The sequence below is a fragment of the Somniosus microcephalus genome, chromosome 5 (assembly GCF_052327205.1).
Source record: "Somniosus microcephalus isolate GS21.2 chromosome 5, FLI_Smic_1.0, whole genome shotgun sequence".
Classification (NCBI taxonomy): domain Eukaryota; kingdom Metazoa; phylum Chordata; class Chondrichthyes; order Squaliformes; family Somniosidae; genus Somniosus; species Somniosus microcephalus.
Window position 1 is genome coordinate 237,942,473 of NC_140991.1, and position 24,039 is coordinate 237,966,511.

Below are 24,039 nucleotides of genomic sequence, written 5' to 3' on the forward strand. Positions count from 1 at the left end.
GTAGTCTATAGGCCTCCGAACAGTTGCAACTCTGTTGGACGGAGTATCAATCAGGAAATAGTTGAGGCTTGTAATAAGGGAACATCTATAATTATGGGGGATTTTAACTATCATATTAATTGGACAAATCAAATTGGGCAGGGCTGCCTTGAGGATGAGTTCATTGAGTGTATTAGGGATGGGTTTCTTGAACAGTATGTAACTGAACCGAACAGGGGGCAAGCAACCTTAGATCTGGTCCTGTGTAACGAGACAGGATTAATTAAAAATGTCCTAGTAAAGGATCCCCTTGGAATAAGTGACCATAACATGGTTGAATTCCATATTCAATTAGAGGGTGAGAAGGTTGGATCTCAAACAAGCGTGCTAAGCTTGAATAAAGGAGACTATGAAGGTATGAGAGTGGAATTGAGTAGAGTGGATTGGGAAAATAGATTAAAGGGTAAGACGATACATGATCAGTGGTGTACATTTAAGGAGTTATTTTACAACTTCCAAAAAATATATATTCCACTGAAGGAAAAAAAGGGTGTAAAAGAAAAGACAGCCATCCGTGGCTAAGTAAAGAAATTAAGGATAGTATTCTACTAAAAACAAGGGCATATAAGGTAGCCAAATCTAGTGGGAGGATAGAGGATTGGGAAAACGTTAAAAGACAGCAAAAAATAACAAAAAGATTGATTAAGAAAGGGAAGATAGATTATGAAAGTAAATTAGCAAAAAATATAAAAACAGATAGTAAGAGTTTTATAGTTATATAAAAAGAAAAAGGGTGGCTAAAGTAAATGTTGGTCCCTTAGAGGATGTGACTGGGAAATTAATGGTGGGAAATATGGAGATGGCAAAAACACTGAATGAATATTTTGTATCAGTCATTACAGTAGAGGACACTAAGAATATCCCAACACTGGACAAACAGGGGGCTATAGGGGGGGAGGAGATAAACACGATCAAAATCAGTAAGGAAGTGGTACTCGGTAAAATAATGGGACTCAAGGCGGATAAATCACCTGGACCTGATGGCTTACATCCTAGGGTCTTGAGGGAAGTGGCGGTAGGGATTGTGGATGCATTGGTAATAATTTTCCAAAACTCCCTGGACTCAGCAAAGTTCCCGGCAGACTGGAAAACTGCTAATGTAACACCCTTATTTAAAAAGGGCAGTAGACAGAAGGCTGGAAACTATAGACCGGTTAGCCTAACATCTGTGGTACGTAACATTTTGGAGTCCATTATTAAGGAGACAGTAACAGGACATTTGGATGATCATCATTTAATAGGACAAAGTCAGCATCGTTTTATGAAGGGGAAGTCATGTTTGACAAACTTGCTGGAGTTCTTTGAGGAAGTAACATATAGGGTGGATAAAGGGGAACCAGTGGACGTAGTGTATTTAGACTTCCAAAAGGCATTTGACAAGGTGCCACACAAACGATTATTGCTTAAGATAAAAAATCAAGGGATTGGGGGTAATATTCTGGCGTGGATAGAGGATTGGCTATCTAACAGAAGGCAGAGAGTTGGGATAAATGGTTCATTCTCAGACTGGCAATCAGTAACTAGTGGTGTTCCGCAGGGGTCAGTGCTGGGTCCCCAACTCTTTACAATCTATATTAACGATTTGGAGGAGGGGACCGAGTGTAACATATCAAAGTTTGCAGATGATACTAAGATGGGAGGGAAAGTAGTGAGTGAGGAGGACATAAAAAACCTGCAAGGGGACATAGACAGGCTAAGTAAGTGGGCAGAGATTTGGCAGATGGAATACAATACTGGAAAGTGTGAGGTTATGCACTTTGGCAGGAAAAATCGTAGAGCAAGTTATTATCTTAATGGCAAGAAACTGGAAAGTACTGAAGTACAAAGGGATCTGGGGGTCTTGGTGCACGAAACTCAAAAGGTTAGTATGCAGGTGCAGCAAGTGATTAAGAAGGCCAATGGAATGTTGGCTTTCATTGCTAGGGGGATAGAATATAAAAATAGGGAGGTATTGCTTCAGTTGTACAAGGTATTGGTGAGACCGCACCTGGAATACTGCATACAGTTTTGGTGTCCATACTTAAGAAAAGACATACTTGCTCTCGAGTCAGTACAAAGAAGGTTCACTCGGTTAATCCCGGGGATGAGGGGATGGACATACGAGGAGAGGTTGAGTAGATTGGGACTCTACTCATTGGAGTTCAGAAGAATGAGAGGCGATCTTATTGAAACATATAAGATTGTGAAGGGGTTGGATCGGGTGGATGCGGGGAGGATGTTCCCGATGATGGGTGAAACTAGAACTAGGGGGCATAGTCTTAGAATAAGGGGCTGCTCTTTCAAAACTGAGATGAGGAGGAACTACTTCACTCAGAGGGTGGTAGGTCCATGGAATATGCTGCCCCAAAAAGCTGTAGAAGCTACATCATTACATAAATTTAAAACAGAAATAGACAGTTTCCTAGAAGTAAAGGGAATTAAGGGTTACGGGGAGCGGGCAGGAATTTGGACATGAGTCTAGGTTCGGATCAGACATGGCCCTGTGGGTAGCGGAGCGGGCCCAGGGGCCGTGTAACCTGATCCTGCTCCTATTTTGTGTGTCTAATTCTGTTAGATTCAGGAGATGGTTCTGTGATAGTAGATTGGCGGTTAGGATCAGATCAGCCATGATCTTATTGAATGGCGGAGCAGGCTCGAGGGGCCGATTGGCCTACTCCTGCTCCTATTTCTTATGTTCTTATTGTTGTGATTCAAAACAGGCGCCCGCAAAGCCACGTGCATGCAGTCAATGGCGCCCTGCACCATGGGAAAGTCCGCTATTGCCGCGAAGCCCTCTGTGCGCTCCCGCTGCTTCTCCGGTGTCGCAGTGAAGGAGATGTACTGCCGCCGCCTTTTAAACAGGGCATCCATTACTTGCTGGATGCAGCTATGCAACGCAAACTGGGAGATGTTGGCAATGTCCCCAGTTGCTGCCTGAAAGGAGCCGGTCGCATAGAAATTCAGTGCTACTGTAATCTTGACAGCCACCGACAGAGAGGTCCTGCACCTTATCTGCGGCTGAAGATCTGCCTGAAGCAGGTGGCACAGCTCAGTCACCACCTCCTTTCTGAATCGCAGCCTCCTAAGACACTGCTCCTCCCACATGTTGAGGTAAGAGAACTGCTGCCTGAATACCCTGGCAGCGTAAGGTCTGGTGTGGCGACGTCTGTTGGCCCTCCTCCGTCTGGCCATTCCTGGCCCCCTCTCCCTCCGTCTCTGTGCCCTTTCCAGATGGTCGAGCAGCAGGACGTTCCCCTCCAAAGCAGCCCCCATAATAATAGGTAACAAGAAATTATACATGGTGTAAAGGCTCACCAGCAGCAGGGTGATGGTCTGAACGCTGAAGGTCCTCTGGCAGCGCTGGGTCACTGTGAAAATCTCAAAGAAGTTGTGCTCCCAAAATGGCTGCCGCTTTTATACCAGTGCAGTCCCCTTTAAAGAGCGCCCCCTAAGCCCGAGAGCGACTGGGGAACGTTCCAATAAGCTGTCCTTATTAGCGCCAGGCGGAACGAAGGGGCGCACCACTGAATTTCCGGTCCGGGGCGCCAAAAAGGCGTTGCACACTGAAATGACGTCATGATCTGCCCGCGCCCACGAGCGGGTGCTAAGATTTAACACCGGCGCTAAATCCCACTCAATATGGCAAGAGGCGCTGGGTTCACTGCGCCCGGCCGAAAATTGGCTAACGCCCCACTTCTCGGCCTCTTTAGGCACTAATCGCTGGCACTACCAACCGAATTTCTCCCCCAAAGCCTTCAGGCTTGTTTTTTTTAATGCTCTTAGACATTTTAGAATTATTATTTACTGCGGCCATGTTTGATTTAAACACTTGGGCCCAGAAATTCATTGTAGCCACTTTTGGGGCGGTAAAATCGGGCGGCCGCTAAATTTTGCGCCCAGCGCAAATTCGAGGCCACTTCTCCGATATTCATTAGCTTCGCCCTAAGAGTTTGCTCGAGCGCTAAAACTGGCGATGCACGCCTCTCTTTAGGCGCTAAGCCGGAGGTGCTGAGCGAGAGCGCCGAGGCCGGGCGCAGCGCAGGTGCGGCCATTTCTTGATTGACAGCAGACACCCTGGCGCCGGCCAGCTCTTAAGGGGGAAGGGTCGACTTGGTCTGCTGCCACGCCCTGGATAGTGGAGCCCTGCAGCTAGGCCTGAACACTGCTGCTGGACCCAAATAGCGCCTGAAACCATGGAGAAGGCCCGTGAACGAGCACAGCGCTTCTCAGAGCTTGATCTGAGGGTGCCGGTTGGGGCTGTGGAGAAGAGACGCCATATTTTGTTTCCGGACAATGGCAGGAAGCCGCCGGCCCGCGTCTACCGGAGAGCCTGGAGGCATGTCGCCACCAAGGTGTCATCCAACAGCGAGGTCCCCAGGCGCGGTGTCCAATGCCGCAAAAAGCTGAATGACCTCACTCGGATTGTCAGGGTGAGTACCCTTTCCAGTGTCCTCCTCATCCTTGCATGTGCACCTCACATTATGGGCAAAGGGACCTGAAAGCCCTAATGGCCAGCCCTCATGCAGCAGCTATGGGACACTCATGAACATCAATTGCACATTGTGCACTTAACACACTGGCCAGGCTATTCGACCATGGGAGGCAGTGCACACAAGATCAGGGCTACACACGGGCCAGGCTATTTGACCATGGGAGGCAGTGCACACAAGATCAGGGCTACACACTGTACTTAGAGGCTGTCCTTTCTCTTGCAGGCCAAGCTGGCCAATAATAAGAGGAGCCGGACTGCGACCGGGGGAGGCGGACCCCAGATCCAGCCGCTCACCGAGCTGCAACATCGCGTGGAGCGCATCATGGGTGCCCGGGTGATTGGCCCCGTTGCATCTGGAGATGCCGACCCTGTTCTGGGCACCAATGGTAAGGACATCACCTTTTGGACCTCTCTCGTCCCACTTGCGCATCAGATCTACATCCTTTGCCACTGTCCGACCAATGCGCTGAATGCCACCACTCATGCATCCCTCGCTGACGCCCTCTCCTCACTCTAAAGCTACTCTTGTGCCTTCCTGCTTTCAGATGGTGAGGAGGAGGTCCCTGAAGTTGCCAGTGACAGCCCCTCAGAAGAGGAGGAGGAGGAGGAGCAAGAGGAAGGCGGCCCATCAGGGGAACCCTCAGCCGTGGCAACCCATGCCAATGTAGGGGACACGTCTTCCCTGGAGGGGAACGTGGGGGAAGTGTCGGAGGGGAGGGTAGCTCCTGGGACCAGCGGCCTGCAGAAACGCGGGAGGGGGTTGGAAGCTCAGCGGCCTTCTCCCCAGAGGGGGGAAGGGTCAGAGGGGAGTCCAATTGCTGGGCCCAGCGGCGTCCAGCAACGCAGGAAGGGTCGGCCAGCTCGGCGGCCTTCTCCCCAGAGGGAGAGTCCGGCCTCCAGTCCGGAGACGGCCAACGCCAAGGAGATGCGCCGCCTCGAGGACTTGTCCGCGGACTCGGAGCGCCGGCACACGGAGCTCATGGGGGTAGTGGCACGGTTGCCTGAGGCCATCGAGTCCCTGTCTCGGAGTGTGACCGAGTTCGGGGCCTCACAGGCCACCAGTCGGGCGGAATTCGGGGCAGCTCAGGCAGCGAGTGGCCAGGTGATCAGTGGTGCCGTGCAGTCACTGGGTGCTCTGATGCGGTCACTGAACAGGTCAACACGGGCACTCACTGCTGCCACACTCGCTGTGTCAGCCAGGCATCGCCAGAGCACCCGGCGCGCTGCAGCAGCACAGCGGTCTGTCCCTCGGCAGATTGGTGCGCATGCTGCAGTGCTGGCCTGGCCGAGTGCCAGTGTCTCAGGCGACCAGCAAGCGCCTGCCATCCGCCAGCTTGCCCCCATTCCTCCAGCCGCCACTGCCACTCCCCCAGTGGAGCTGCCAGGAGCTGCTGCAGCGACTGATGCTGGCCAGCCACAGCTGCAGCATTCACCAGCCGGCCCCTCGACGGCCAGACCTCGTCTAGGCCGACCCCCAAGGGCATCTGCCGTCACGACATGTGCCCCTCAGGAGCCTGCCCCCAGCCTTGCAGCAGCCAATGGCCTCACTTTGAGGAGGAGCAGCAGGGCGGGCAGGGGCCGCCAAAGTTGGCAGAAGGCATCGCCCTCGCGGGCCACTAAGTAGAGGGTGTGTCCAAATGTTGTGTTTTCTGGAATGTGTGTTTTGTGAAGGCCGAGGATGAAGGCCATTTTTGTTTACATCTTTTGTTAATGCTCCCCAGGTTGTGGGAGTGAGTCATGTGTGTGAGTATTTTTTGGGGGTTTCGTCTGTTTTTGGTTTTCATGTGGGAAGGCCCCTGAGTTTGTACAATAAACCATTTTATTTATTCACATTGTCCATGTTTGATCTTTGAAGTGTTTGTTGCCTTAGCCGGCTGACGGCTTGCGGAGCGGCTGCAATCATGTTGTTTCATTGGCACAAGCCATTCCCTGACAGGGCCTAGAAGTGACGGTCAATAAGCCGCCGACGGGCGGCCCTTGGACCTTCTGCCTCCCTCCTGGGCTGGTACTCCTCGTCCTCCTCCTCCTCCTGAGGTGGTGGTCCAACGTGAGGTGGCAGTGCCTGAGTCCTGCGGATAGCCAGGTTGTGCAGCATGCAGCAAACGACGACGAATTGGGAGACTCGCTCCTGCGAATACTGGAGGGCTCCCCCGGAGCGATCCAGACAGCGGAACCATTGCTTGAGGACGCCGATTGTTTGTTCTATGATGTTCCTAGTCGCTTGATGGCTCTCGTTGTATGCCTCTTCAGCAGGGGTCGTGTGCGCGCGGAGCGGGGTCATGAGCCAGGTACACAAAGGATAGCCTTTGTCCCCGATAAGCCATCCTCTTGGGTGAGGCTGTGCCTGAAACATGTCAGCCACAGTTGTCTGTCGCAGGATAAAGGCATCGTGGCTGCTGCCTGGAAAGCGGGCATTGACAGCTAGGATGCGCTGCCTGTGGTCACACACCAGCTGTACGTTGAGGGAATGGTAGCCCTTCCGGTTGCGGTAATCCTCGGCATGCTCCAGAGGTGCCCGCAAAGCCACATGCGTGCAGTCAATGGCGCCCTGCACCATGGGGAAGCCCGCTATTCTTGCAAATCCCACTGCACGCTGCTGCTGCTTGTCATGGGGAAGGAGATGAATTGACGTCTCCTTCTGAAAAGGGCATTGGTCACCTGGTGGATGCAGCAATGCACGGCGAACTGGGAGATGTTAGCGATGTCCCCAGCAGCGGATTGGAAGGAGCCGGTGGCATAGAAGTTGAGAGCCACCGTCCCCTTCACTGCCACCGACAGAGACGTCCTGCGCATCAGCTGTGGACGCAGATCTCTGTGCAGCAGCTGGCAGATGTCTGCAACCACCTCCCTTCTGAATCGCAGCCTCCTAACACACTGCGCGGCAGACATGGTCAGATAGGAGGACTGCTGGCGGTATACCCTGGGTGGGTAAGGCCTCACTTGGCGATGCCTGTTGCCCCCTCTGCGTCTAGCCAGGGCTGCCACTCTCTCACGGCGTCTGTGAGCCCTTCCGGCATAAGGCTGAAACTCAGCATTGGCACCCAATGCAGCCCCCATTATATGCTGGCAAACACTGAGATCTCAATGAAGGCAAAGATAATTGCTAAGCTCTGGCCTGAGCCAAAAATACCTCTCCTAGTGTTGGGCCAAAGCAGTAAGCTCTCCTCCTTGGTCTCTCTCCAAAAAACCGTTGCACAAGAGTGAATGCTGCAAAATGGCTGGCCTTTATAGTGCAGGGTAAGTGCCCTTTAATTTGCGCTCCCCGCGGCCCGCCTCGGCTGTGTACCGTTCCACTTCACAGTCGTTAGGGCCGCCCGGCGCACAATGGGGCGGCGCGAGTGAAGTTCCGGTTCCGGGCGCACAAAGGGCGTTGCACGACGAAATGACGTCATGATCTGCTAAGACTTTGCGCCGGCGCTAAATGTGTACTGAAGTTGGGGCGAGGCGCAGATCGTGCTGCGCCCGGGCGCTAAGCGCCTAGCGCTCGAGATCTACTCCTCCTAAGGCGCTAATGGCTGGCGCGCCCAACTGAATTTCTAGGCCTTGATTTCTCTGATTGCCACCTTTGGTTTTTCTCCTTCCTGTCTTTTGCTTCTATTCTTGTTTCCCTTTCCTCTGTCTCCATGCTCAGGTTCCCAACCCCCTGCCATTTTAGTTTAAACCCTCCCCCAAAGCACTAGCAAACACTCCCCCAAGGACATCAGTCCCAGTCCTGCTCGGGTGCAGACCGTCCGGTTTGTACTGGTCCCACCTCCTCCAGAACCGGTTCCAATGTCCCAGGAATTTGAATCCCTCCCCCTTGCACCATTCCTCTAGCCACATATTCATCTGAAATATCCTTCTATTTCTACTCTGACTAGCACGTGGCACTGGTAGCAATCCTGAGATTACTATGCTTGAGGTCCTATTTTTTAATTTACCTCCTAACTCCCTATATTCAGCTTTTAGGACCTCATCCCGTTTTTTACCTATGTCGTTGGTACCTATATGCACCACGACAACTGGCTGTTCACCCTCCCCTTCCAAAATGTTCTGCAGCCGCTCTGAGACATCCTTGACCCTTGCACCAGGGAGGCAACACACCATCCTGGAGTCTCGTTTGCAGCCGCAGAAACACCTATCTATTCCCCTTACAATAGAATCCCCTATCACTAAAGCTCTACCCCTCTTTTTCCTCCCGTCCTGTGCAGCAGAACCACCCCTGGTGCCAGGAAGTTGGCTGCTGCTGCCTTCCTCTGATAAGCCATCCCCACCAACAGTATCCAAAGTGGTATATCTGTTTGAGAGGGGCATGACCCCAGAGGACTCCTGCACTACCTGCCTGTGCCTACTACTCTGCCTGGTGGTCACCCATTCCCTCTCTGCCTGTGCAACCTTTACCTGCGGTGTGACCAACTGGTTAAACGTGCTATCCACGACGTCCTCAGCCTCGCAAATGCTCCAGTATGCATCCATCCGCAGCTCCAGTGCCGCAATGCGGTCTGCCAGTAGCTGCAGCTGGATACACTTCCCGCACACATGGTCGTCAGGGACACAGGAAGTGTCCCTGATTTCCCACATAGTGCAGGAGGAGCAAACTACGGGGCCGGGCTGTCCTGACATGAATTACCCTTTAATTAATTTAAATTAAATCAAATCAATACCACCAATTAAATGATATGCTCAATGGCCCTTGTTTACCAACTGTCCCCGCTACACCACAGAGACCCTAGAAACTATAAAACACAAAATTTAAGCTTGTAAAAAAGGAGAAAGAGAGAAATACTCACCAACCAATCACTTACCTGCTTTCTGGTGACGTCACAGTTCGATTACTGCAGAGGGGAGCAGCCAGATCGGATGACTGCTCCTGGGTCTGGCTAAGGTGGCCATTAACAGGTCCAGGCAGTGGGCTGGCGAGGAGGTCGTTTGGCTCAAATGCCTGCCTCTCTCTCTGGTTATGTTCACGCCTGGGTATCCCTGGCGATGGAGTATGCTGTGTCCACCGGTACACTTGAGGCCTTCCGCGACCGGAGGGACTGGAGTGCTTAATCACCACCGGAAACAAAATTTGGATTTGATTTGATAAGTTTCATTTAAATTTGGTTTAATTTGCAGTTTATTAGTTGTACCCCGTTAAAAGGGGCCACTTACGTCCTTTCTTATTGGTGATGGCAGCAGCCATCAATCACCGAATTCAACATAAAAGGTGTAAGCGACTGAAGACTAGGATGGCTATCCAACCTTCGCATTTGATACTGTATACAAATCAGAGAGTGTTTTATTAACAATTATACTTTCAAAAACCAAATGTGGTTTCCCCCACCACCTTCTGCCCTTTTCTCTTGTCCTCTCCTGAAGGTGCTGACTTTTGCTATTGTTTGGTTCCACGAGTGCTCATCACCGTCTTGGAACCTCAGCCAAAATGGCCATTCTTCAGTCAAGCCTATACAATTAGCGTTAACCAGCAGGTCTACTGCTGAGCTCAATCCTATGCTCGCTCACTTGCAGGTCTAGCAGAGATTTCTGTGAAATTAGGAGCGGGGGCCCCTGCCTAATTTTTGCTTTCCTCGTTCATGGATGTTGGGACCAACTGTGGCATCTCCACTGGCTGAGCCAAATCCTTTTTTTCTAAAAATCTGTTGGTGTAATATCCAAAGCAGCAGGGTGATAAGTTCAAAGTGGGCCCTGTACATGGACACATACGTTACACATCTGAATCCATATACCGCCCAGAACTGGGATTGATGAAAGAAAATTATGAAGGGGTAATTTTCTGAGATTGTGCTCCTGACTTGCCTTCCAAAAGTGCATATTCCAACCATTTAAATGAATATTCAAAAAATCATATGCAGCAGGCTCCCAAATTTCCAATCTGCACTGGCAGCAGGTAAGACCCCTGCTAGGAGCACAAAGTCAGAAAATTACCCTCTATAAATCCTGAATGATGACTATGGATGTTGGATTTTTCTTGTACTGTATATGCTTTTACAATACCTTGTAATATGAAACTAATCACAGGATAATCAAAAGGGTTGGATTAGGAGATGGTTTTCCATGCCAGTCTTTTTGCATTGATGTAATTGCTGATGAGGAATCTGGATATAATGAACTGTTGTATTAAGTGATTTGCTTCAACAAACAGATTCTTTAAAAAATCTCTCAAGCGAGATATATAGTCCTCAAGTAGATGCGGTTTGTTAGCAGTCTGAGTTGCAGATGCTGCTTAGTAGCACACATTGTTTGGCTACTGCTAAGCTTCATGCTGCTTATACCATGTGGATTTTATTTTTGTGTTTTTTAAAAAAAGTGTAACATCGTAACTAGCTTGCACAGAAGATACTTTTTGAACATTTTATTGGTTTAACAAGTAGTACAAAATATCAAATTTATACATCAGCTCAGCAAGAATACATCAGGTGCAAAACAAACTTTGTTTCAATACACACGAGTGTTAAATAGGTACAGATAAGCAAAGCTGCTAATTACATGTCAATTGGTGTTATGACTAAGGACAGTATCATGTAAAGTGATGACAGCCATCTCTAGTCCCTATTTGACAAGATACCTGTCCTGTATGCGTTTTAATGTACATGCACTTTGGAATTAGGTTATTTAGTCATCTGTTCTATTCACACTCTTGTGGTGTTAACATATTGCTATGACAGAGTTGCAATAATAAAATAGCAATATAGTTGCCACTGACAAAATAAAGTATAAAATGGCATAAATTTGGCTCAGTTTAGAAAAACAAATCAAGATGTAATAACAATGACGCAAATGTAGCCAGGAAAATTACTTTTGAGTAAATCCTTTGACTCTAACAGGTGAATGTTTAATCTAAGTATTTGGTTTACATCATATACTTAGTTTACATCTTATACATCATGTATGTACCTATTTAAAAAAGAAGTTTCAAAGCATTAAAAACAATTCAAACAGATATGTTATACAAGATAAGAAACATCCACAGAAATAATACAACATACTCGCTAGATACATGGAAAGACAAGAATGAGGAGACATCTGATCAAAAACCGCCCAGTTTGCTCCAGTGACTGGAAATGAGACTAGCAAAATTGAAAATGTTAATAGCATCACTAGAAAATTAGCAATAATTGAAGCCTTAGTTTCACAACTGTTTTTCACACTACATACGTCACATGAAGAAGTTACTCAAATAAAGTCTGTTTTGTATATTTTATTCCCTTCTCCATTTATTTGCTCTGTATTCCCACTTTTTTAGATTTTCTTCATGCCTATATTTCCAGAAATGTGGGCAGCTTTGAGTAACTGGCAATGTTGTAAAGTTCAAAAGGTAGTTGCGTCTACTTGTATTGTGTTGCAATGTCTGTGTATTAGGCAGTCTTGATGTAATTTTACCTGCTGGCACACTCATCTACTAGTGACTGCTGTTTCAATGGTCAGTCTAATCATAGCATACATGATATGTGCAGGAAAGATACATTTAACTAATCCAAGATGAAGAACACAAAAGGCATTTTTTGACTGATTCTTAGATTTTGTTGCAAATTGATTTAAAGTATTTTGTTGAAACAGCAAGATTGCTTGCAGTACAAAGTTGAGATAGATGTAACTGTCACACTATTGTAGGAACTAGTTGCCTTAATTTGCACAAATCACAGCAATCCCTAAATGTCCTAGATCATTAAGTTATTATATGTCATCTAGCATAATTAATGCTATATCCATTAGTTCCTATGAAAGGGAGCTGGGAGTGGTTCTCCTGAGAGCTCAGCAAGTTTTGCTAGTGAGTGGCTGAGTCATATTGACCAAAAGGATCTCAAGTTTGATCCTGGTCTATGTGTGGCAGTAGCTACAATTGGCTGATTGGTTAGGTAGAGGAAAAATATCAAAAGGTTCCTGTACCTGATGGCTATTTAGTGATCCCCTGCTGGAAGTATGCATGTGTGGACAGGTTTGGGTTTAATTGTGCTGAGTTCTACAATCAAATAGCCAACTGACACTTGCTGTCTATATGCTCATACATTAATGGGTCTGGAGGTTTCCAAATGACTGTTCTGAGCACTGCTGCCTCATTGATTAACAAGTCCTGAATCTGAACATCAAGATCTGATGGTATTAGCAACAACAACTTGCATTTATATAGTGCCTTTAATGTAGAAAAATGTCCCTCGATGATTAAAGGAGGTGTGTGTAATCAGGCATAAATGAATGCCGAGACAAAATAGATATTAGAAAGGGTGACCAAAAGCTTGGTCAAAGAAGTGGGTTTTCGGGAGGGCCTTAAAGGAAGAAAGGTGGAGACATGTAGGGGTTCATGGAGGGAATTTCAGAGTGTACGGCCTAGATGACTAAAGACACGATCGCCAATTGCGGTGGTGGGTGGGGGGGGGGGATGCACAATAGGCCAGAGTTACGGAGAGCTGCCGGGGAGTGGGTTCTAGGATTGTATAGAGATAGGGAGGGATGAGGCCATGAAGGGATTTAAACATGAGGATGAGAATTTTTAATTGAATTTTTTTAGGCGAACAGGAGCTTATGTAGGTCAGTAAGGGTAGGGGTGATAGGTGATCAGGACCTGGTGCAGGTTATGATATAGGGCAGCAGAGCTTTGGATGAGCTGAAGTTTATGGAGGATGGGAGGCCAGCCAGGCAAGCATTGGAATAGTTGAGTCTGGACGTGGCAGTGGCATAGATGAAGGTTTCAGCGGGAGCTTGATAAATATGAAGATTAATGGGAACATGGATCACATGGCCCATAAAGACAAAAACCTTGGACACTCCTAATATAGATGATCCACAAAGCACTATAATTGCTTTGCTGTTGAAACCATGGGAATGCCATCTGTGTACTGCAAGTGATCAAGGCTGAATAGTGTAATTTGTAATGTTAGACTGAGATTATGGAATTTTCACTCAATTATCATCATTGGAGATAAAGAAGAATTATGCTTCAGAAGTATTAGCTGTAGTTATTCGCCTCCCATAAGCTGGGGACTATCTGTAATGGTGCAAAGAGAACATGCTCAGTCATTTTCTAGTTTTGTACTTAGTTGTCCCGCACCAGGAGTCAGTCTGATTTGTCTCAGAATATGCTCATTAGTAGTGTGTTACATAAGAAATATGTATGCATTCTTTCATTTCAACGGTCAAATCCTCTTCCTTACCACAACTGTTTAGTAGATATTGAAGTGAGACTAAGAGATTTGGAGAGAGATGTGTGTTGAGAACTTGAAGCCAGCATGATGACAGTAAATCAACTTGTGTAATTTAATTTTTTGTACTGAAACAAGAGATCATTCTGTAGCATTACTATTGGTCATAAGAGTTCAGAAAAGTAGCTGGAACTGTGGTTTATTAGACTTTTCATTTAGTAATTAATACATACAAATGGTAAGTTGAGAAATGAGACTGTGGGGGTACTAATAATATAAAGAAAATAAGAGCTATTGCAAACACTGTTTAAATAATCAGTACCGTATACTCATCTGTGGCATACAACTGATGTTTCAATTTCCTGAGACCTATGTGGTGTAATCGTAAGAGGAGAATATTCAAAATACACTTGGGGCAAAAACTAAATTTAGGAAGTAATTGTTCTATAATGGTGATACCATAATTGGTTAGACGTTGGTGATGAATGAACAATGGCAGACTTGATAATCCAATAACTGAGCCAAGCAGGTGCACAGTATTCCAGGCACTATTGATAACTGGCTCATTGATGGGACCCAGAGGGGTAGACTTGTCATTAAGTGGTGGACTCTTCCCAGTTGGCTCCAGACAACCCTACAAGTAAATGGTCCTAGTTGAACAAGCAACCAGAAGCTTACCAGCACTCTATACTTGAAGGCTGCACAATTTTAGCTAGTTAAATTCCAGTAGTACCCCTGTGTTCATTCGGGGATCCCAAATTTGGCTGTTGCCAATCTGTGCAAAAGCTGTTTGGACTTTGGTAAATGTGATTTGTTCCTACAGGGAGAAAGTGTGTACTCCCCATCAGTCAAACAGAAACTCTTGTCTGTGTGAATTTCCCAGTAGCATGATTTGGAAACTCTTCAGCATGGTGACACATTTCTGCATGTGTCCGACACTGATCAAACAAAAAAATGAACAATGAGTAAATTGATATTTGGGCCATAAGTCTGCTGTTTAAGTGAGACCTGTGCATTTGTAGACAGCATTATGACACATGCCACTAAAATATACTCTTCTTGCCACACACTTAATGGATTATTACAGGAAACTTCGCGATATCCGGCACCAATGGGACCGGCGTGCTGCCGATCTATGAAAACTTCCGGACAGACCAGCGCTAATGTTGAAGGATACAGAGGTTTTCATCTCCGTATCTGACAACAAACACTGTTGCTTAGCAACAGCTTGTAAACAGTCGGCCCATACCTTGGAAGCGTCTCTGTAGCTTAGCAACAGTTTCAGAGAGTCTTTTCAGAGACTGACTGTTTAAAAAAATGCTAGGAGAAGTAAAAAAATGCTAGGAGAAGAAAAAAAACCTAACAAAACGGCTGCTGATTTCTGCCGTTAGATCGAGGTTTCCGGACATACAACTTCTGGATAAACCAAAGTTTCCTGTACTGTTAATGTCTTAGCAGAACAGGCTTCCATTGACGTTCTAGTGGGGCAAATTTTGATTTTATTAGGCTCCGTGCTTAGATTTTTTTTATGGCTGTCACTTGCAAATTTGTACAAAGCAAGGTCTCAAACATCCGAGTTAAATGACCAGTTTTGGTGGTGTTTGTTGAATGATAATTGTTAGCCAGGATACTGGGAGAAGTCCCTACTCTTCCAACTAAATTCTGGAGTTGGGTTTAAACCCACAACCTGCTGACTCAGATGCTACTGAGCAAAACTGACACTTTTAGTAGGAATAGCATTCTGAGGTTGTTTTGTGGGGCTTACTTGGGAGTAGGCAGTGATGGGGGGAACAAACAGATACACAGAAGATATTTCAATCTGGTTAACTGTGATAATTTGTTCTTTTCTAGTTGAATCAGGGCTAGAATGGCAAAATCAAGAACTGATGGTGTGGTGCCAGAGGACTGGAGAATGCAAATGTTACACTCTTGTTTAAAAAAGGGTGCAAGGATAAACCCAGCAACTACAGGCCAGTCAGTTTAACCTAGGTAGTGGGAAAGCTTTTAGAAATGATAATCTGAGACAAAATTCGGGACAAAATTAACAGTCACTTGGACAAGTGTGGATTAATTAAAGAAAGCCAGCATGGATTTGTTAAAGGCAAATCGTGTTTAATGAGGTAACAGAGAGGGTTGACGAGGTCAATGCAGTTAATGTAGTGTAAGAAATCACACAACACCAGGTTATAGTCCAACAGCTTTATTTGAAATCACAAGCTTTCGGAGTGCTGCTCCTTCGTCAGGTGGAGAGATGCATAAAAACACAGCTTATATAGTCAGAATAATGTCAGATGTTTACAGGTAATCTTTCTAACTGCCATTTATCACACCTCGGCAGAGAGATAATCACAGCAATCAAAGGTGTAAATGGTGTCCAAACAGGTCAGTCAGGAAAACATTACATCAAAGAACATTGATGTAATGTTTTCCTGACTGACCTGTTTGGACACCATTTACACCTTTGATTGCTGTGATTATTTCTCTGCCGAGGTGTGATAAATGGCAGTTAGAAAGATTACCTGTAAACATCTGACATTATTCTCTGACTATATAAGCTGTGTTTTTATGCATCTCTCCACTTCACCTGACAAAGGAGCAGCGCTCCGAAAGCTTGTGATTTCAAATAAAGCTGTTGGACTATAACCTGGTGTTGTGTGATTTCTTACATTTGTCCACCCCAGTCCAACACCGGCATCTCCACACCATGGTTAATGTAGTGTACATGCACTTCCAAAAGGCATTTGATAAAGTGCCACATAATAGGCTTGCCAGCAAAGTTGAAGCCCATGAAATAAAAGGGACAGTGGCCGCATGGATACGAAATTGGCTAGGTGACAGGAAACAGAGTAATGGTGAACGGTTGTTTATCGGACTGGAGGAATGTACACAGTGGTGTTCCCCAGGGGTCGGTACTAGGACCACTACTTTTCTTGATGTATATTAATGACTTGGACTTGGGTGTGCAGGGCACAATTTCAAACTTTGCAGATGACACAAAACTTGGAAGTACAGTGAACAGTGAGGAGGATAGTGATAGACTTAAAGAATACATAGACAGGCTGGTGGAATGGGCGGTCACGTGGCAGATGAAATTTAACGCAGAAAAATGAGAAGTGATACATTTTGCTAGGAAGAATGAGGAGAGGCAATGATGTGCCTCAATAATTCCGAGACCCGATGTTAGCGAAACAAAATAAGGCTTTTATTAACTTAGAAAGTAACACGTAAGAGAGAGAGATATCTTCCTTCTGGAGACTGAGGCCAGACTGAGCTAGCTTACAAAAGGGGCCCAGGTATGGGCGGAGCCCTACACACAGCACATTCCAATAAACAATACAATGAGGACTAGGGGAAGGGAAATGACACTGAAACCGACCACAGTCACAGGCAGAGATGAATGGAATATTTCATCACAGGCAATATAAAGTAAAGGGTACAATTCTGAACAGGGAGCATGAACTGAGAGCGGAGTTTCAGTGAGTATTTAAACTCACTTTCGTGGGCTTTTTTTTATTTTTTTACAGAGGCTTACCAATCTCACAGACCGGCGGCAGCGTTCCAGAGCCACGTCATGATTCAAAACATGACACGGGCAGGAGGAAGCAGCTGATTGGGTGAGTACGGCCAGGTGAGTATTTATACTACTCTATAGTTTGACAGTTAAGGTTCATCGTTTATAAAGTTTAGAAGATCTTAATTTTGTGGTTATAGTTTCTAAGGTCTCTGTTGTGTAGCGGGCAGTGCTAGGAAACAAGGGCCCTTGAGTATATCATTTAATTGTAGTATAATTGGTGGTATTGATTTAATTTAAATTAATTAAAGGGTAAGTCATGGCAGCAAAGCTCGGCCCCGTGGCAAGCTCCTCCTGCACTATGTGGGAAATCAGGGACACTTCCCGTGTCCCTGACGACCATGTGTGCGGGAAGTGTATCCAGCTGCAGCTACTGGCAGACCGCATTGCGGCGCTGGAGCTGCGAATGGATATATACTGGAGCATTCGCGATGCTGAGGACGTCGTGGATATCACGTTTAATCAGTTGGTCACACCGCAGGTAAAGGCTGCACAGGCAGGAAGGGAATGGGTGACCGTCAGGCAGAGTAGTAGGCGCAGGCAGGTAGTGCAGGGGTCCCCTGTGGCCATCTCCCCCTCAAACAGATATACCGCTTTGGATATTGTTGGGGAGGATGGCTTATCGGGGGAAGGCAGCAGCAACCAACTTCCTGGCACCATGGGTGGTTCTGCTGCACGGGACGGGAGGAAAAAGAGTGGGAGAGCTATAGTGATAGGGGATTCTATTGTAAGGGGAATAAATAGGCATTTCTGCGGCCGCAAACGAGACTCCAGGATGGTGTGTTGCCTCCCTGGTGCAAGGGTCAAGGATGTCTCGGAGCAACTGCAGGGCATTCTGGAGGGGGAGGGTGAACAGCCAGTTGTTGTGGTGCATATAGGTACCAACGACATAGGTAAAAAACGGGATGAGGTCCTAAAAGCTGAATATAGGGAGTTAGGAAGTAAATTTAAAAAATAGGACCTCAAAGGTAGTAATCTCAGGATTGCTACCAGTGCCATGTGCTAGTCAGAGTAGAAATAGGATATTTCAGATGAATACGTGGCTAGAAGAATGGTGCAAGGGGGAGGGATTCAAATTCCTGGGACATTGGAATCGGTTCTGGGGGAGGTGGGACTAGTACAAACTGGACGGTTTGCACCTGAGCAGGACCGGGACCGATGTCCTAGGGGGAGTGGTTGCTAGTGCTGTTGGGGAGGGTTTAAACTAAAATGGCAGGGGGTTGGGAACCTGTGCAGGAAGATAGAGGAAAGGAAAGCAAGGATAGAGGCAAAAGACAGGAAGGAGAAAAGCAAGAGTGGAAGTCAGAGAAATCAAGGATGTAAATCAAACATGGCCACAGTAAACAATAATTCTAAAAGGTCTAAGAGTGTTTATAAAAAAATTTTTAAAAGCCTGAAGGTTTTGTGTTTTAATGCGAGGAGCATTCGTAATAAGGTGGATGAATTAGCTGCGCAAATAGGTGTAAATGGATATGATATAATTGGGATTACGGAGATATGGCTCCAGGGTGACCAAGGCTGGGAATTCAACATCCAGGGGTATTCAATATTCAGGAAGGACAGGAAAAAAGGGAAAGGCGGTGGGGTAGCATTGCTGGTTAAAGAGATTAACACAATAGTAAGGAAGGATATTCGCTCTGATGATGTGGAATCTGTATAGGTAGAGCTGAGAAATACCATGGGGCAGAAAACGTTAGTGGGAGTTGTATACAGACCCCCAAACAGTAATGCTGAGGTTGGGGGTGGCATTAAACGGGAAGGGTACTGAATTTGGATGATCAGCCATGATCGCATTGAATGGCGGAGCAGGCTCGAGGAGCCGAATGGCCTACTCCTGCTCCTATCTTCTATGTTTCTATGAGAGACTTGGGGGTATATGTGCACAAACCATTGAAGGTGCCAGGGCAGGTTGAGAAAGCGGTTAAAAAAGCATACGGGATTCTGGGCTACAAAAGCAAGGAAGTTATGATGAACCTTTATAAAATACTAGTTCGGCCTCAATTGGAGTATTGTGTCCAATTCTGGGCACCGCACTTTAGGAAGGATGTGAAGGCCTTAGGGTGCAGAAAAGATTTACAAGAATGGTTCCAGGATAAGGGACTTCAGTTACGTGGATAGACTGGAGTAGCTGGGGTTGTTCTCCTTGGAGCAGAAAGGTTGAGAGGAGATTTGATAAAGAAAGACTTGCATTGATATAGCGCCTTTCACGACCACCGGATGTCTCAAAGCGCTTTACAGCCAATGAAGTACTTTTGAAGTGAAGTCACTGTTGTAATGTGGATAGAGGTGTTCAAAATCATGAGGGGTCTAGACAGAATAGATAGAGAGAAACTGTTCCCATTAGCGGAAGAGTTGAGAACCAGAGGACACAGATTTAAGGTGATTAGCAGAAGAACCAATGGCAACATGAGGAAAAACTTTTTTACGCAGCAAGTGGTTAGGATCTCGAATGCACTGCCTGAAAGGGAATTCGATAAATACCTGAAGGATAAAAATTTGCAGGGCTACGGGGAAAGCGCAGGGGAGTGGGACTAGCAGAAGTGCTCTTGCAGAGAGCTGGCACGGGCTCGACGGGCCTCCTTCTGTGCTGTAACCATTCTATGACTGGCAGATACCTCATGTTCTGAATCTTGCTAGATAAATGCTGAAAATTTAATTAAGGAAAAGTGGAAAATTTCATTTTTTTAGTTGACCAGCATTAAATTCAAGTCATAAATGGGTTGTTTGTCGTGTAGGTCATATTCCATCATAAACTGATACTAGATAAGACTTGGCACCCTATCAGTATCAGCTTGGCTCAGTTGGTAGATATCCTGGGCTGGATTTTGCCATTGGGAATTTTTGGAGGCGGGACTCCCACTTGTCGGGTTTCAGTCCCGCCTCCATCAACGTCTGGCCAACCCACGCTATTTTCCCTTGATTGACCAACGGGCTTAGCAGGCCATTAAGGGAAAGCCGGTTGTAGAAAATTTTTGACAGATGAATTGTCATTGTTTGACAACTCTGTGAAGCTGTCAAACACTGACATTCTCTGTAGTTTGATGAGTTCTTGAATTCAAGACCTCATCAAACCTCTTTCTTTTGTAGAAATTAGATGGTTGCTGCATTAGAGAATGCAACAGCCATCTGTCATCTCTACCACGGAGGTGCGAGGCTCTCCGCATACCCACCGATTGGAGCCTGCAGGAAGAAACAAAGGTAAGTACACTTTTTCTAACACTTTGCACTTACCTCAGATACTCACCTCTCCACACTTGCACCCATCACTTGCCTTCACAGCGCACTTTTGAACCCCTCCAACCCCCGCAGACCCACTACTCGCCTCGGTGACCCTGGCGGGTTTTGGAGCCTTCGGGAAGCCCGCACTTGTGGGAAAAATGGGGATAATCCTCTTAACTGCCTGTTAACAGGTAGTTAAGTGGCTTTAATCCCTTCCCGCCTCCAAGGAGACAGGACCCGGCGCGGGATGGCTACCTGCCTCCTGGCAAGATGGCAAGGAGGCAGGTTGGGCACCCGACCCCAAATTCTGCCATTTTTCCGGCAGTCCCGCCTCTAAACCCGCCTCCCCAGGGCTGGGAAAATCCAGCCCCCCGTCTCGGAGACAGAGCTGAGGGTCCCAGCCTGCTCCAGGATTTCAGTGCACAATTTAGGCTGACACTTAAGTGCAATACTGAGGGAGTGTTTCATTTCTATCAGTATCAGCTTGGCTCAGTTGGTAGTAATCTTGTCACTGAGACAGATGAGTTTTCAAGCCCTGCTCCAGGACTTCAGAGTATACATCAGTGCAATACTGAAGGAATGCTGCATTCCTAAAGGTGCTGTACTTCAAGCTATAATATATTAAAACCGAAGTCCTGTCTGCCTGTTCAAGTGAACATTAAAGATACCACAAGATTTGAAAAATAGGCAGTTTTCTGGTACCCTGACCAACATCCTTTCCTCAACCAAGTAGAGCAACTGATTATTCATCTCGCTGCTGTTTATGGAATCTTTGTGTACAAAATGGCTTCCACGTACACCTACGTGGCAACAGTGATTTCAAATACTCATTGTACGTGAAATGCTTCAGGAAGTACAAGAGATTTGATAAGGTGCTACATAAATGCAAATTCTTTAATTAAAAATGTTATTAAAATAATTAACCTTTTTTATGCTGGGTTAGCTAAATTTGTGTGTGGCAGCCGATGTCAGTCATTCCAAATAAGTATGAATTTCAAAAGCAATCAGCAGTAGTAAGAATGTCACCTGTTCATTCCATGGTGAAATACATTTGGCAGGCTTGCTGCCTCCAACTTGATCACAGACATTTATTCAGTAGACGCATAACGACAGGTTTTGATACTTGAGATTACCAGTGATCTGACTACTCCACATCAAAGCTGTCAGCAATTGTCACTTCCAAAGTGTATTTCAGAAGCTCCATTTCTGTCTAAAATAAAATGACAAAACAGCAGTTTTTAGCGATTCGATGAGTGGCAGTTCCAATCCTATTTTATTAACAGTATGAAAAACAATGTGCTGCAACATAAACTAAATAACTAATTCTTTCATGAAAGCAGCCAACTATTTAATGGCCTTCAAATATTACGGTCTGAGACAATTTTCCCAGTACATTTAGCTGCAGTATGTGTAGACATGTACAGTGATTTCACTAGAGGGAGCCAGCGTAGCAGAACATAAGGTGATCGTGGCGATGACTATACCAGGATTGGCACAGCCCTTCTGAAGAATAAAAATTAAAATCTGGGGGCAAGTAGTATGAATGGTAAATACTTACCTTTTAGATATGTTCCTGGTAATTTTTTTAAACAGCTTTGTTTTCTAAATAATCCCATGTAGTCTCTGTATTCATCCATTTCAGCAGTTGAACATGGTGACCTGTATGTAAACTAAGGGATCAGGTTCAGTGGCACCACTGGCATGAAGCGAACATGCTTCTCGAGGTGAACATCACCCAACACCACTGCAAATGGAAGAATATATAACTCCATAGAGGAGCTGTGTAAATGGAATTACGGAAATAAACTGTTTAAACAAATAACAGAAATAAGGTCTGATTTCCCAATCGGACACTTTCAGTGAAGAGCAGGACAGATGAGGTCTCAGTTTAATGACTCATCCGAAAGACTGTTGGCACCTCAGAGAGTGCAGCATCCCTTAAGAACTGGACTGAAGTAATGTTTTACTAGTCAAAGGGTGTTTAAACTTAAGTTGTGAAATATAGTGGAGATTTAGAAACAACTAAAACATTTGCCTTCAAGTGGTTGACACAGCTATGAAATACAAAGTGCTGGGAATGCGAAAACTCAAAAGCTGTGTCTAATTCACAGCTTCAAAAGATTTACTGCAGGACTTAATGTGATAACACAAAGACAGATCATGCACAGGCTTCCATATTTTACAGTAACAACCCCACAGCCTCGGATTACCACACTTTATGCTTAATATTTAAAATAAATTACTTGGATTCTGAGGGCCCTGGCATACATAAACCCCAGATTTAAAAAAATTCTGATTTTCATTGGTCAAGTTAGCTAATGGATCAAAAATACATTACAGGAATTGAACTTGCTTTCTCCAAAAACTTTTGGTGCAGCTGAACCAAGAGAGAAATACTCAGTGTTCTCTAACTGGACATTCATACTGGCTCTTCAGTGTGATTACATACTGGCTCTTCAGTACCCTTTCAGAGTGATTACATACTGGCTCTTCAGTACCCCTTCAGAGTGATTACATACTGGCTCTTCAGTACCCCTTCAGAGTGATTACATACTGGCTCTTCAGTGTGATTACATACTGGCTCTTCAGTGTGATTACATACTGGCTCTTCAGTATCCCTTCAGAGTGATTACATACTGGCTCTTCAGTACCCCTTCAGAGTAATGACATACTGGCTCTTCAGTACCCCTTCAGAGTGATTACATACTGGCTCTTCAGTACCCTTTCAGAGTGATGACATACTGGCTCTTCAGTACCCTTTCAGAGTGATTACATACTGGCTCTTCAGTACCCCTTCAGAGTGATTACATACTGGTTCCTCAGTACCCTTTCAGAGTGATGACATACTGGCTCTTCAGTACCCCTACAGAGTGATTACATACTGGCTCTTCAGTACCCCTTCAGAGTGATTACATACTGGCTCCTCAGTACCCCTTCAGAGTGATTACATACTGGCTCCTCAGTACCCCTTCAGAGTGATTACATACTGGCTCTTCAGTACCCCTTCAGAGTGATTACATACTGGTTCCTCAGTACCCTTTCAGAGTGATTACATACTGGCTCTTCACTACCCTTTCAGAGTGATTACATACTGGTTCCTCAGTACCCTTTCAGAGTGATTACATACTGGCTCTTCAGTACCCCTTCAGAGTGATTACATACTGGCTCTTCAGTACCCTTTCAGAGTGATTACATACTGCAAATTTTCAGAAACAGTAGAACTTTTGTACCCAAAATACTGGCATTAATGAAGTCAGTACAACAGCTCACTGCTCAGCACCCTGGATTATTCGCATCACTAATGAAAGACCCCAGGTTGTTTTCAGTATCAGTGGGGGTCAATTTCCATCGAGCTTCTCCTGCTCATCCGTCGTAACTACGGCAAAAGAGCTGCGGAAACTCGGGAAACAATCAGAGAATCCCCATGGAAATTCATCCCCAACATGTTTATGGATGTTACATGACACACAGAAGGCCCAGTAGACAAACAATCACATCGCTGCTTAGCTACATATACTGAATTATTTAGTTTTTTTTTTGTTCTCAAAGAAAACACTACAGCAGGGTTTTGACTCATTCACCAGACAGGTCGGATCCTGTAAGAAGCACTCGATTCATAT

General features: G+C 45.8%; 1 protein-coding gene across 1 annotated transcript in view; it reads right to left on the bottom strand.

Moving 5' to 3' along the window:
* Positions 1–16,155: 16,155 nt before the first annotated feature.
* LOC147117614 (uncharacterized) overlaps positions 16,156–24,039 on the bottom strand; it is a 71,464-nt gene continuing 63,580 nt past the window's right edge. The window contains exon 7 of the mRNA XM_085988744.1: positions 16,156–21,629. Coding sequence (XP_085844870.1) covers positions 21,564–21,629 — 66 coding nt within the window. The 3' untranslated portion in view covers positions 16,156–21,563. The remainder of the gene's footprint in view (positions 21,630–24,039) is intronic.